Source organism: Geotrypetes seraphini, chromosome 5 (assembly GCF_902459505.1).
Source record: "Geotrypetes seraphini chromosome 5, aGeoSer1.1, whole genome shotgun sequence".
Classification (NCBI taxonomy): Eukaryota; Metazoa; Chordata; class Amphibia; order Gymnophiona; family Dermophiidae; genus Geotrypetes; species Geotrypetes seraphini.
In genome coordinates this window covers 62104276-62117197 of record NC_047088.1, presented here as the reverse complement: position 1 = coordinate 62117197, position 12922 = coordinate 62104276, and the positions used below count along the sequence as shown (strand labels likewise).

Below are 12922 nucleotides of genomic sequence, written 5' to 3'. Positions count from 1 at the left end.
TGGAAAATAGATGGCTGAGAGGAGACTGATTGAAGTCTACAAAATCCTGAGTTGTGTAGAACAGGTACAAATGGGTCAAGTTTTCACTCCATCAAAAACTACAAAGACTAGGGGACACTAAAAATTACAGGGAGATATTTTTAAAACCAATAGGAGGAAATTATTTCACTCAGAATATTTATTTTATTTAAAAAATTTATTACAGTTCTCGCAATCATCCAACAATTCTGAGCGAGTTACAATCAAGTGATTATAACCATTGTTATGTACTACTGACAAAGAATACAAAGCTCAGTAAAAATCTCTCACAATGCTCTTTATGTAGAAATTTACCCTTACCTGATATTTTCTTTGAGTTTTACTAGGCCAGTTCAGACTCACAGGTCATTTTACCCTATCAACAGATATGAGGCAGAGAATCTGAACTGTTCCAGTGACATCACCAATAATGAGAATAGTGCAGCCTGGGATATCTCACACACACAAATAACCCATTAGAAACCAAGGAACACCCTGCAGACCTGACCGCATTATAAAAATATTATATACAATTATGAGCGAGAGAGACTGAAGCTAAGGACTACCACAACTCAGTCTGCCTAGGCAAATCCTGGATTATCTCAGGAAGACTCAAGGAAAGAAAATGATCAGGCAAGGATAAATGTCTCCTTCCTTAACATCCTGCTAAACCAGTCTAGACTGATAGGATATACCAAAGTTTTATTTCACTGGGTAAAAGACAAGGCATCCTGCAAAAATCTCTGTTGAAGCAGCATCTTCCTTTGCCCAACTAAATCTTTTATTTATTTAAAAATGAATATACCACCTGGAGTTACAGCAGTTTCCAAATAAATGTACATAGATCAAAAACAAAAACCAGAAACAATACAAACCATTCTTCAAAATAATATGAACACATATGAAAATAAAGCTTACAAATTCTTCAGTAACGTATTAAAAAATGTTACAAAAATGCCCAAACGTTAGGAAAGATAGATCAAAAATATGTGTCTACAAACAGCTTGGTTTTCAATATATTTATTTTTTTTAATATCGTATTTATTGAGACAAGAGGCATCTAGACAACGAGAGTCCAACACCAGGCAACAAAGCAAACAGTATATCACACAAGAACATAGTGGTACAAGCAGCACAAGCAGGAGTGGAGCACACAAAGGAGCATGTATGATACAGCAGAACCACAGCTGGGTCAAAGTGCAGTGCTGAAACCACTCGCTAGCCATCGCCCCCCGTCCGCTTTTGAAGACATAAAGAACATCCCCAATCCCCAAACACTTCAACTTAAGCAATCGTCACCCTAGCACTACTCCAACGAACCAAGACTCATCCACACACTACAAAACACATGCAGACTGACAAACACTCACAACACATACACACGATCAAACACATTCGAACACATTCGCCCTCGCCCTGCCGGAGAACGCCACACCGAAGACAATAGTAAGTAAAATGGTAAAAAAAAAAACAAAAAAAACGAAAAGAGAAAAGAGCAGGTCTGGGAAACCACTTGAGCCCACACAGGAACCAGTCCAGCAGCAACAATTATGCATCAAGGTTCAAGATCTGCTGCCAAAGAGAGCAATAGAACTTCCATTGGTCCTGCGGGTGAGTCAAATAGGTGTCCAACTCTAAGCGAGCTTGCTGTTTCATCATGGCAACCCACAGAATACAAGAGGGTGCCTCTTCTGAGATCTAGTATTTCAGGATGAGCTTTTTCAACACCAGGATCGCATGTAAAACAAATTTCTGTGAGGGGAAGTCCAGGCCATGATTCTGGAGGTCATGAACATCTCCTAATAGCAAGGCAGGTGCATTCCAAGGCAACGTGCAGTGCATGAGGTGGTCCAAGCAGCTCTTTACAGAGTCCCAAAGAGTCAATTGCAGGCATGCAAAAAAGGAATGGATAAATGTGCCCCTATGGGTTTTACATTTAAGACATTTATAGTCAGGCCATAACCCCATAACGTGTCCACGGGCTCTTGTGATGTAAAAATGGTGCAAAATTTTGTATTGTGTTTCCTGCAAAGACATCGCTTTCACATGACAATAGAGTGTTTGGAAAAAGAACCTGATATCATGAAGAGATACAAACAACATCATAGGGAAAGTAGGTACATAAGGTTTCAAAAAATACATCGAGATAAAAAAAATATAAATGCAACGAAGGGGAAGGTAGAATATGAAGGGTTGGTTCGCTTCTAAGGAGGTGTTTGGATTTAAAAACCTGGAGAGAGAATTATTCCTGGTGAAAGCAAACGGATCCTAGATTAGGTATCATAGGCATCTTTGAAGAGAAACATTTTGCGTTTGGTCTTAAATATAGGAAGTGAGGACTCTTTGTTTTATATGCAGAGGCAGAGTGTTCCAAAGAGAGGCTGCCATGACTGAGAATATGGAATACCTTCTATAATCACAGCTCGACTTACAATAATATTATATTTAATTAAGAATTGTGAAAACCTCAGACCCAAAACCCGTGACTGGTGATAACACCAAACTGGGGTTCATTGGGGGACCATCATCGTTTTTCACTGTCCCCCAACGATGATGGTTCCTCAATGAACCCCAGTTTGGTGTTATCACCAGTCACGGGTTTTGGGTCTGAGGTTTTCACAATTCTTAATTAAATATAATATTATTGTAAGTCGAGCTGTGATTATAGAAGGTATTTGATCTAATAGAGTATCACAGTGTAGTAATTAATATATCTCTCCATATATAAGTGACTTGAGAATATGGAATTACAGATTGTATGCTTAGAAGATTTCTCAAATGGAGGGAATAACAAGAAGATCTGGATAGTTTTTATGAAGTATACGACTAGAGGCGTAAGGGATTAAATATTTATCAATAAAGGCAGAGGTATGATGTTTGATTTTATAGGTGAGTAACAGAATTTTGTATGTGATGCGATGGGGGATAGGGAGCCAGTGTGCATCAGGTAGAAGAGGGGTGACATGATCAAATTTTTTAGCATGGTAAATTAGTTTAACGGCAGTATTTTGTAGAATTTGTAGTCTGCAAATCTTTTTGGTTTATACCTCGCTAAAGTGTATTACAGTAATCAATGTTAGAGATGATAAGGGAGTGGATAAGAATATTTAGGGAGGAAGGGTCCAGCAATGAAGAAAGAGATCAAATAAGTTTTAGTTTATAGAAACATTTTCTAACTACCGAGCTGATTTGTTGGTGATAAGAAAGATTTTGGTCCAAAATTACTCCAAGTATTTTCACCTTAGAGTCTGATTGAACATGAATAGCGTATCTGGATGGGCTCTAGACAGTCGGAAGGGCTCTAGAATTCAGACAACTTCTTAAGCAGAAGCTCGAGCAGTCAATCCTGAGGATATCTGCACAATGGCCACTTGGTCCTCTCGGCATTATTTCATGAAACTTAAAAGGCAGGTTTTTTTTAAGATCTGGGAGTCTATTATACCATTTATGCGGACGACATTCTTTTTCTTTCCTCTTCCTTGTTACTTTTGTTTGTCTGGTGTATGTACGTTTGTTTTTATTGACATATCCCCCGTAATGATATGTTCTGTTTTTAATCAATTGTTTTAATGTCATTGTATGCTAACAAAGAATTTTATTGTACACCGCTTTGCATTTCAGATTAAGTGGTATAACCAATTTTTAATAAACCTTGAAACCTTGATGTCGAGATAAGATTGAATGAATGTATGATCAAAGTTTGTGAACAAAATTGAACTTATAATAGTAGAGCGGAAGGATGAAGCCAATGGGAGAGAGTTTAAAAAATATTGAAAACCGGGGGGCACGTGATTCCGGGAGGGTGATGGGTTTTTCTTTTTCCCCTTTTAACATTTGCTTTTAAATTTATTTTATTAATTGTAAACCGCCCAGATATTCTTTTGTGATAAGACGGTATATCAAGATATTAATAAACTTGGAAACATTTGCAGTATATAAGTTAATTGGCCAATAACCATTTAAGGCAGGGGTGTCCAACCTGCGGCCTGAGGGCCACATGCGGCCCTGTGAAGTATTTTGTGCGGCCCCGGTCGAGGGCGATGCAGTGTTTTCCTCTGCTGCCCCCGGGTGTTTACCGTCTTGCCGGCTCCCTCCTCTGTCTTGCTGCAGAGTTTGTGCATTTGCGTAGCCCCAGAAACATTTTTTTTTTGGCCAATGCGGCCCAGGGAAGCCAAAAGGTTGGACACCCCTGATTTAAGGCATTCATGTCAATATAAATCATAAGCAATGGGCAATGGAAAGAACTTTTCAAATGTATATATATATAAAAAGATCTGGGTTACGATACATTCTGTTCATGGTATAAGTATTGAAATCCCCTTCAGGCACTCTATATACATCTTAGTAAAATCCAAGAATATAGACTAGAAAATTTTAGTAAAATACTGAAATTCTTAAGGATTTAGTTTAAATACCTTGATCAAGCCTATTTATTAAAGTATGGCAGGCTGCTTCCGTCTCTGGACTGGGATGGTCTAACACCTGACGGCACCATTTCAAAGGAGATTCAAATTTCTGTTTTGCAATAGGCTTTTTTTTTGGAGAAACGTACAACCTATAAGAACATAAAACAACCAAGAAATGCACATCAGTATGCTGAAAAGATAATTACTAACAAACCCCCCCCCCCCCAAATACTAAGGAGTCCTTTTACTAAGCTGTGGTAAGCATGAATATGTGCTTACTGTAGCTTAAAATGGCTTACTGCAGGGAATGCTGAGGCATCGTGTGGTAAGTTTCAAAAATGCCAGAGCTACCCTTGCGCTAAAAAATATTTTTTTTGACTGAGGGAGCATGTCTGGGGGAGTGTTTCTGTGCTAATCAGCATGTGACATTGTGACAATGCTGTCATGCTAATTGATTAACACAGGATTAGCTTGTGAGCCCTTACCACCTACAAAACAGGTGGCAGCAAGTGCTCGCATGCTAATTTTTGTTAATGGCAACATTACTGAATGGCCATTAATTCAGAAAATTGGCTATTTTCAGGCTGTGGTAGAAAATAGCTTGCCCTTATGCAGGATTTTCCTGTAAACTAAAGCCTTTTCTACCACAATTTTGAAAAAGGATCCCTAAATCAAAAATTAATTTTTTTCTAGTAAATGTCTCTATTCTGTCAAATAAGTCATCCTAAGTTGTTAAACCAAAACAAACAGAATCAATGCTCAAAGTTTATACCAAATATTATAGAGATAAAGAAATAAGGTTCTTACCTGGACAATATCTTTTCCAGTAAATAGGAATGGTATGTTGAACTGTAGAGTTATTCTCGCATAGCTGTTGCCACAGCTTTTCAGCTCCTTCTCCCCAGTCTCTCTGCCCCATTCATACCAAAGCTGGCGACAGCCCTATAGGAAAAGTTAGGAGTTCTGGTAAAGATTTGGGTCTGCGATCTTGTATACTGGCCTTGAGATCATTTACGCCTTTGTGAAACAGCATCTGCCCTCTAAAGGGGAGCCTGTTCAGCATTGCTTTAGAAGTTGAATAACTTGCCCATTATCTGATCCAAAGCATAAGCGGGTGGCAATCAAAAAGGCTGAGACTTTTCCCAGGATTCTGATAATATTATATAGCATGTCTGCAATGTAGTCTATGCCCGTCAGCAGAAGCTGAGACAGGGGCTCAGAGTTGTTAGGGTGACCCAGGAATCAATCTGAAAGGGGACCCCTTTGCCAAAGACTGTGAACAAAGCCACCAGCTTAGGTTGTGCTTGGCTGCCGCTGACCAGGGAAGTGGAACTTGCAGGGAGTTCCTGTGAGGTGACCAGTAAAACAGCAATATGTCCTGGAAGGATCACATGTGTGCCTCATTCAGGGTACTATCTCTAGTGTGGCTGCCATGGACCCCCAGGACTTGCAGATAATGCCATGCAATAGACTCTGGCTTGACTAACAAGGCTGTAATCTGAGCTCAATGCTTCTGTTTGCGTGCTTTTGAAAGAAAGACTTTGCCCTTCGCTATGTTGAATAAAATTCCCAGATATTCTAGGGACTGTGTTGGCACTAGGTGGCTCTTCTGTAAGTTCACAATCCATTCCCACCTGTGCAGCATCTCATCAACTGCTCCAACCGCTTTTTCTCCCTCCGGGTGGGACGGAACTCTGAAAAGTTAATCGTCCAAGTTCAGGAGCACCTGCCAACCCGCTCTGCAGAGATGAGTGACTACCACCACCATAACCTTGGTGAATGTTCAGGGAGCTGCTGCTAGCCAAAAGGAAAGTGCTGAGGATTGATAGTGATTTTCCAGCAAATGGAATCTGAGGAATATCCCGTGTTCCAGGAAGATGATGTGAATGTAAGCTTCTGTTAAATCTAAGGAAGCTAGAAATTCTCCTCGCTGTACCGCTCCAGTGACTGAGTGAACAGTTCCTATCCAAAACCGAGGAACTCTCAGTGCCGCATTGACATGCTTGAAGTACAGGATGGGCCTCCACTCATCTGAGTCTTTCTTTGGCATGAGAAAGTATATGGAGTATCTGCCGAAGCCTGAGTTGTCTGGAGGGACTGGTTCTATGGCTTGGATGTTGAGCAATCTCTGCAGCATTGCACTGACCTTGTTTGCTTTCTCTGGCTGACCAGCTGGCGAATCCACGAACCAGTCAGAGAGAGAGGGTGCACTAACTACCTTGTAACTCTCTCTGATAATGTCTAGAACCCAGCGGTCGGATGATATACATCTGTGGAACAAATTAACTGGACCGCAAAGAGCTCTTCTTGATATTCAAAAGTTCAAGAAAATGCTTATGACTACGCTTTTTGTAGAAGCATTCCAATGAATGATGATTCTGGTTTATTTTAGTTTTTGGACTGATATTTAATTGAACCCTGTAAATTAATCGTTCTCATTGAATGATCTGAAATGTTGTTGTTTGTATAAATTTTGTTTTTCTGTATATTTTTATTTTCTGTATGTTGCTATTTGTAAAGCTGCCTGGGAACAGATGGTTGAGAAATCTTTTAAATAAATAAAATCCCTAAGTTTCCAGAAAATCCATGAGCCAACATCCAATTTCTAGAGGAGTGTCATGAGGATTGTGGCTTTTTGGCTGGCACTGTGGAGCCTTCTGATCCCAGAAAATCGCTGTCTGGAGCCTTGAAAGGCTCTATGGACTGGGTTCTTGTGGACTTTTGGGCATCTTGAGCTGAGAAAGGACCAGACTCTGGCCTCTAGGTGCTCAGTGTCTGGTAAAGATTTGGGCCAGCGATCTTGAACACTGGCCATGAGATCATTTAGGCCTTTGCCAAACAGCATCTGTAATCTAAAGGGGAGCCTGCTCAGCATTGCTTTAGAAGTTGAATCACTTGCCCATTATCTGATCCAAAGCAGAAGCGGATGGCAATCAAAAAGGCTGAGACTTTTCCTAGGACTCTGATAATGTTATATAGCATGTCTGCAGTGTAATCTATGACCGTCAGCAGAAGCTGAGACAGGGGCTCAGAGTCCACTAGGGTCTGAACTCTTAGCCTAGAGTGAGAGGAACATGCCACAAAAGAGGTCAAATCCTTGAACTGCCTTTGGAGTACCATATCCACTCTGCAGATCTTTTAAAACCACTCCTCCCTCACCAGTTAGGGAAGTGCATTTGGTCACCTGGGCTACAAGGGAAATCCACTTTTGGCATAGCAAACATTTGCTAGAATTCATGATCCATTAGAAACAGTTTAATCATGGTTTTAGCCACCTTCAGGGATCTCCAGGGCTCAGCAATTAAGATTCTTATGTCCAGATGCCACAGGAAAGACATGGGCTGAGCTGGACCCCACTCAGAAGAGAACACTGGGAAGATGAGGTTTGTAGATGGTCTATTTTCAGTTCTGGTAAACCACGAACAATCAAAAAATACCGTAGAAATAAAAGGAGCAGATCACAACAACATCTTCATGCTTGCCTGCACAAGGAAGAACTGAAGGGGGCAGCAAAGACCGGGGAGAAGGAGGAGCAGCTGAAAAGCTGCAATTCACAGAGTGCTCATGACTACGTGAGGATAAACCTACAGTTCAGCATACCACTCCTAATACACTGGAAAAGCAGACATACACATGAAACGTTAGAATACATACAAAGGTTCAATTAGCATGCGTAAAACTTATGAATAGCACCAACCCAATCTGCTACTACAGTGCAGTCACAGAAGAGCAAGGTCACCGGATAAATAAACCAGCCTAGTAAAGCATGAAGAGAACCAGCAGGAAGGATCACGCATGCAAGCAACGTATTATCCTTCTGAGCCAATAATAAGTTTCCTGTGGGAGGGACCCGGGAGGTCACAGTTTGGACTACAGTGACTGTTGGTCATAAAGATTTCCTATCTAGTGAAGAGAGCAGATCACAACACCTAAACAGAATTTTAGGAAGTAGTGGGGAAAGGTAAGCTACAATACAGGCAAAAACAGCAGAGGTTCCGGAAAACAAATTTACAAAATCCAGAACCTCAAAACATTATCAACTGGCCCCAAGATGAGGGCACAAAAAGTTGGCTCAAGGAATCACAACACCCTCAGCCAACCATGCCAGTCATTAATACTTACTCAGGATTATTATGGTGCACAATTTCTGAACCAAGTTACACATATCTTACTTGACTTTACATGCAAGTTTACTCTCAATTTAGCCACATGCTTATTTATCCCAATGTTTTTTTGTTTTACCATCCTGTATATTTATACCTACTATCAATGCCCACATTGTTGCTTATTAAGATGCTCCATTGCACTTTGCTGATATTGTGGGTATCAAATTTATGCTATACAAATTTTCTACTGTGCTAATTAGTATCATGCTTACTTTGGATCAATGTGTTGTATGAATGCTATATGTGTTTTATAGATGCCGATTCTTATTATTGCTATTACTATAATTTATATTTGCCTATTTCTATATTTATTCCATTGTTCTAACTTTACTGTATATATTATACTAACATTGGTCTCTTACTAGAGGTATACCGTTGCTTTAAGTTGCCTATGTCAAGCTACATCTGTTGTACCCCATCTTTGACGATTCTCTTCATTAAGGCAATTAATAAATCTATCCATCAATCAATCAATAGCTGTGTAGTTATCATTGCTAGGCATTTTGTGAAGGCTCATGGAGTAGATGCTATGTTGAAAAGCAGGTCATAAGATTCCTCTTCTGACTTGAATGTTATTTTAGTGTGAGCTTTTTTTAGATCCAGAGCATAACTGGTTCTCTTTTTAAAGTTAAGGGTTAAGGCTCAGTCAAAATATTCTGAATTTTTCTTTTATGTGAAAACAGGCAGGATAGAGTTCTCTGGACTAGCGGAATAAATTTAACTGTTGGACACTTAAGACAGAGGAGAATTCCCTTGAAACAGTTATTGGTACCAAGAGTTTGACAATGAGGCTCTCGATGCTAATTTGTTGTGGTCTCCAATAGTCTAAATTTGTATACTTTTTGAACTATGTACAAAATGATACTGGACCAACAGGGCTTCCCCAAATGATGTTAGAAAATCCATGTTTGGGATAACAACCTGAATGGGCCAAAGAAAACCCTATCAGCCTGTACTCAATGAGCCTGCACTATAAATTAGACCTGGGTAGGCGCCACAAAAAAAAAAAAAAAAAAAAAAGTAGGGGTGAGGTGGGGAGATGATGACAACACGTTTCTGCAAACAGCAACAAGGAGAAACGGTAGGCCTCTGGCATTGTGTGTTTCAATCACAGCTAAAGACAGTTTGATAAAAACTGATACAAAACCTTAACTTTCACCAATGGACAGGTTCTCTGGCTTGGACACTAGCATTCTGGTTATGTTTTGAATCCAAGCAAAATGCTATCCCAGATTGACTTGAGCAACTGTCTGTGGCTTTTGGACCCTCAGCTGTTGGCTGCAGATGGGGACTGATAGATAAAGGACTACTGATCTACAGTATATAAGGAATTGTTTCTTTAACCTTATCTCCAAAGGGATAATTCTCCCTATTAGGGTACCTCTGCAAGCCATTCCAGCACATGTTTGTTGCCCACATCTGTGAAAGCCCACCAATGCGGTTACCTACTGCACAAAGGTTTAATAGACCCCACTAGAGATCAAAATTTACCATAAGAGAGAAACCATGAAATATCTACCTGGCAAGAAGCTAAACAGGAAGTGAACATAGTACAGTGGAACCTTGGTTTACGAGCATACCGTATTTTCACGTAGATAACGCGCACCCGTGTAAAACGCGCACACGGGTATAGCGCGCAAAAAACACAAATTTATGTACAGAAATTTTTATATACCGCGCACACAGGTATACCGCGCATGCGGCCCGACTCTCCTTTCGCCCGCCCCGACTCTCCTCTGGTCACCCCGACTCTCCTTTTGCCCGCCCCGACTCTCCTCTCCCCCTTGAAGTCCTGTCCCCACTCTGAAACCCTGATGCCCCCCCGACGTCCGATTCACCCCCCCCCCCCCGCAGGAACGCTCGCACCCCTACCCCGAAGGACCGCTCGCACGCTCCCGCACTCCCACCCCGAAGGACCGCTCGCACGCACTCCCACCCGCACCCCCATCCTGAAGGACCGCTCGCACCCCCACAGCCTCCCGACCCCCTCCCTCATCATGTACAAGCTCCTACCGGTGTCCTGCTGCTTCCTCTTGGCGGTCCCGACTCCCCGACACGATCGGGACAAGAGGGAGCTCAAGCCCTCTTGCCCCAGCTAACCGCGGCACCCCCGACACGATCGGGGCAAGAGGGAGCTCAAGCCCTCTTGCCCCAGCCAACCGCGGCACCCCCGACACGATCGGGGCAAGAGGGAGCTCAAGCCCTCTTGCCCCCCCCCCCCGATACGATCGGGGCAAAAGGAAGCCCAAGCCCTCTTGCCCCGCCGACTCCCCAACTCCCCAACAATATCAGGTCAGGAGGGAGCCCAAGTCCTCCTGGCCCTGGCGACCCCCCCCCCCACTAGTTGTTCGGGCCAGGAGGGAGCCCAAACTCTCCTGGCCACGGCGACCCCCTACCCCCACTACATTACGGGCAAGAGGGATCCCAGGCCCTCTTGCCCTCGACGCAAACCACCCTCCCCCCAAAGACCGCCCCCCCCAAGAATCTCCGACCGCCCCCCCAACCGACCCGCGACCCCCCTGGCCGACCCCCACCCCCCTTCCCCGTACCTTTCTGTAGTTGGCCGGACAGACGGGAGCCAAACCCGCCTGTCCGGCCAACTACAGAAAGGTATGGGGAAGGGGGGTGGGGGTGTCGTGAGGGTCGGCCAGGGGGGTCGTAGGTCGGCTGGGGGGGCGGTCGGAGGTTCTTGGGGGGGGGGGGTCGTTGGGGGGAGGGTGGTTTGCGTCGAGGGCAGGAGGGCCTGGGATCCCTCCTGCCCGTAATGTAGTGCGGGGTGGGGGTCGCCGTGGCCAGTAGGGTTTGGGCTCCCTCCTGGCCCGAACAACTAGCGGGGGGGGGGGGTTCGCCAGGGCCAGGAGGACTTGGGCTCCCTCCTGGCCCGATATTGTCGGGGAGTTGGGGAGTCGGCGGGGCAAGAGGGCTTGGGCTCCCTTTTGCCCCGATCGTGTCGGGGAGTCGGGGGGGGGGGCAAGAGGGCTTGAGCTCCCTCTTGCCCTGATCGTGTCGGGGGTGCCGCGGTTGGCTGGGGCAAGAGGGCTTGAGCTCCCTCTTGCCCCGATCGTGTCGGGTGTCGGGACCGCCAAGAGGAAGCAGCAGGACACCGGTAGGAGCTTCTACATGATGTGGGGGGGGGTCGGGAGGCTGTGGGGGCGCGAGCGGTCCTTCAGGGTGGGGGTGCGGGTGGGAGTGCGTGCGAGCGGTCCTTCGGGGTGGGGATGTGGGTGCGGGTGCGTGCGAGCGGTCCTGCGGGGGGGGGGGGGGGAACTATGTAAAAAAAATTTTGTACAATGCGCTCACGCGTATAACGTGCAAGGGTATGCGCGGTATGTAAAAACCACGTATAACGCGCGCGTTATATGCGAGAAAATACGGTAATTCATTCCAGAAGCATGCTCGTAAACCAAATTACTCGTATATCAAAGCGAGTTTCCCCATAGGAAGTAAGGGAAACTCACTTGATTCGTTCCACCTTCCCTCCCCCGGCGCTGCTCCACCCCCAAGGCCACTGGTGCGTTTCCACATTTCCCCCCCCCTGCGAACCGGCATCACCCTCTGCCCGCAAACACCGCCCCCTTCGAACTGGCATCGCCCCCCTCGTGAACGCCTGCCCCCCCTGCGCGAACCGGCATCTCCCGCCAATGTGGCATTGGTACGCAGCCCCAACCCACAGGAGGTGCCGGTGCCCGAAGATCCTGCCTCTTCCGGACTGGGCCTTGAGCATCTGCGCCTTCTGGCTCCCACCTCTCTCCGAGATTCTCGCAGAAAACAAGTTCGCGGGCAGGGGGACTCGCAAATCAAGTCAATGCTCGTTTTGCGAGTCACGATTTGCGAAAATGTTTTGCTCGTCTTGCAAAACACTCGCAAACCGAGGTTTGGCTGTATTCTGAAATCTATCTGCTAACCAGGTCCAGGTTATGCACATTCCTGCTCTGGACCACAAAAGAGTGGGCTCTCATCCCCCTAATCTTATTGAGAGGAAATTCAAATACCACCAACTGGTTTGCAATTGTTTTTCAAATCCAGAAGGCTTCTAAACTATAGAATTTGACTTCTTAACAGGATGTACAGCAGTGGTCCCCAAGCTTTTTTTGCACCAAGGACCGGTTTCATGCAAGATAATTTTTCCATGGACGGACCGGCAGTGGGGAGAGGGAGGGATTCAAGCACATAATCAATAAAGTGTAAAATATATAATCTAATTACCAGTGCTGTGGAGTCAAGGAGTCAGAGACAATTTTGGATACCTGGAGTCAGAGTCATGGTTACCAGAAACTGAGGAGTCGGAGTTGAAGGATTTATCTACTAACTTCACAGCCCTGATTATTACAT

At 44.4% G+C, this 12922-nt stretch overlaps 1 protein-coding gene across 1 annotated transcript in view; it reads right to left on the bottom strand.

Annotated features, from left to right (window-relative positions):
* LOC117361315 (SLAIN motif-containing protein-like) overlaps positions 1-12922 on the bottom strand; it is a 65594-nt gene that overhangs the window by 45854 nt on the left and 6818 nt on the right. Inside the window, exon 4 of the mRNA XM_033946480.1 lies at positions 4434-4573. Coding sequence (XP_033802371.1) covers positions 4434-4573 — 140 coding nt within the window. The remainder of the gene's footprint in view (positions 1-4433; positions 4574-12922) is intronic.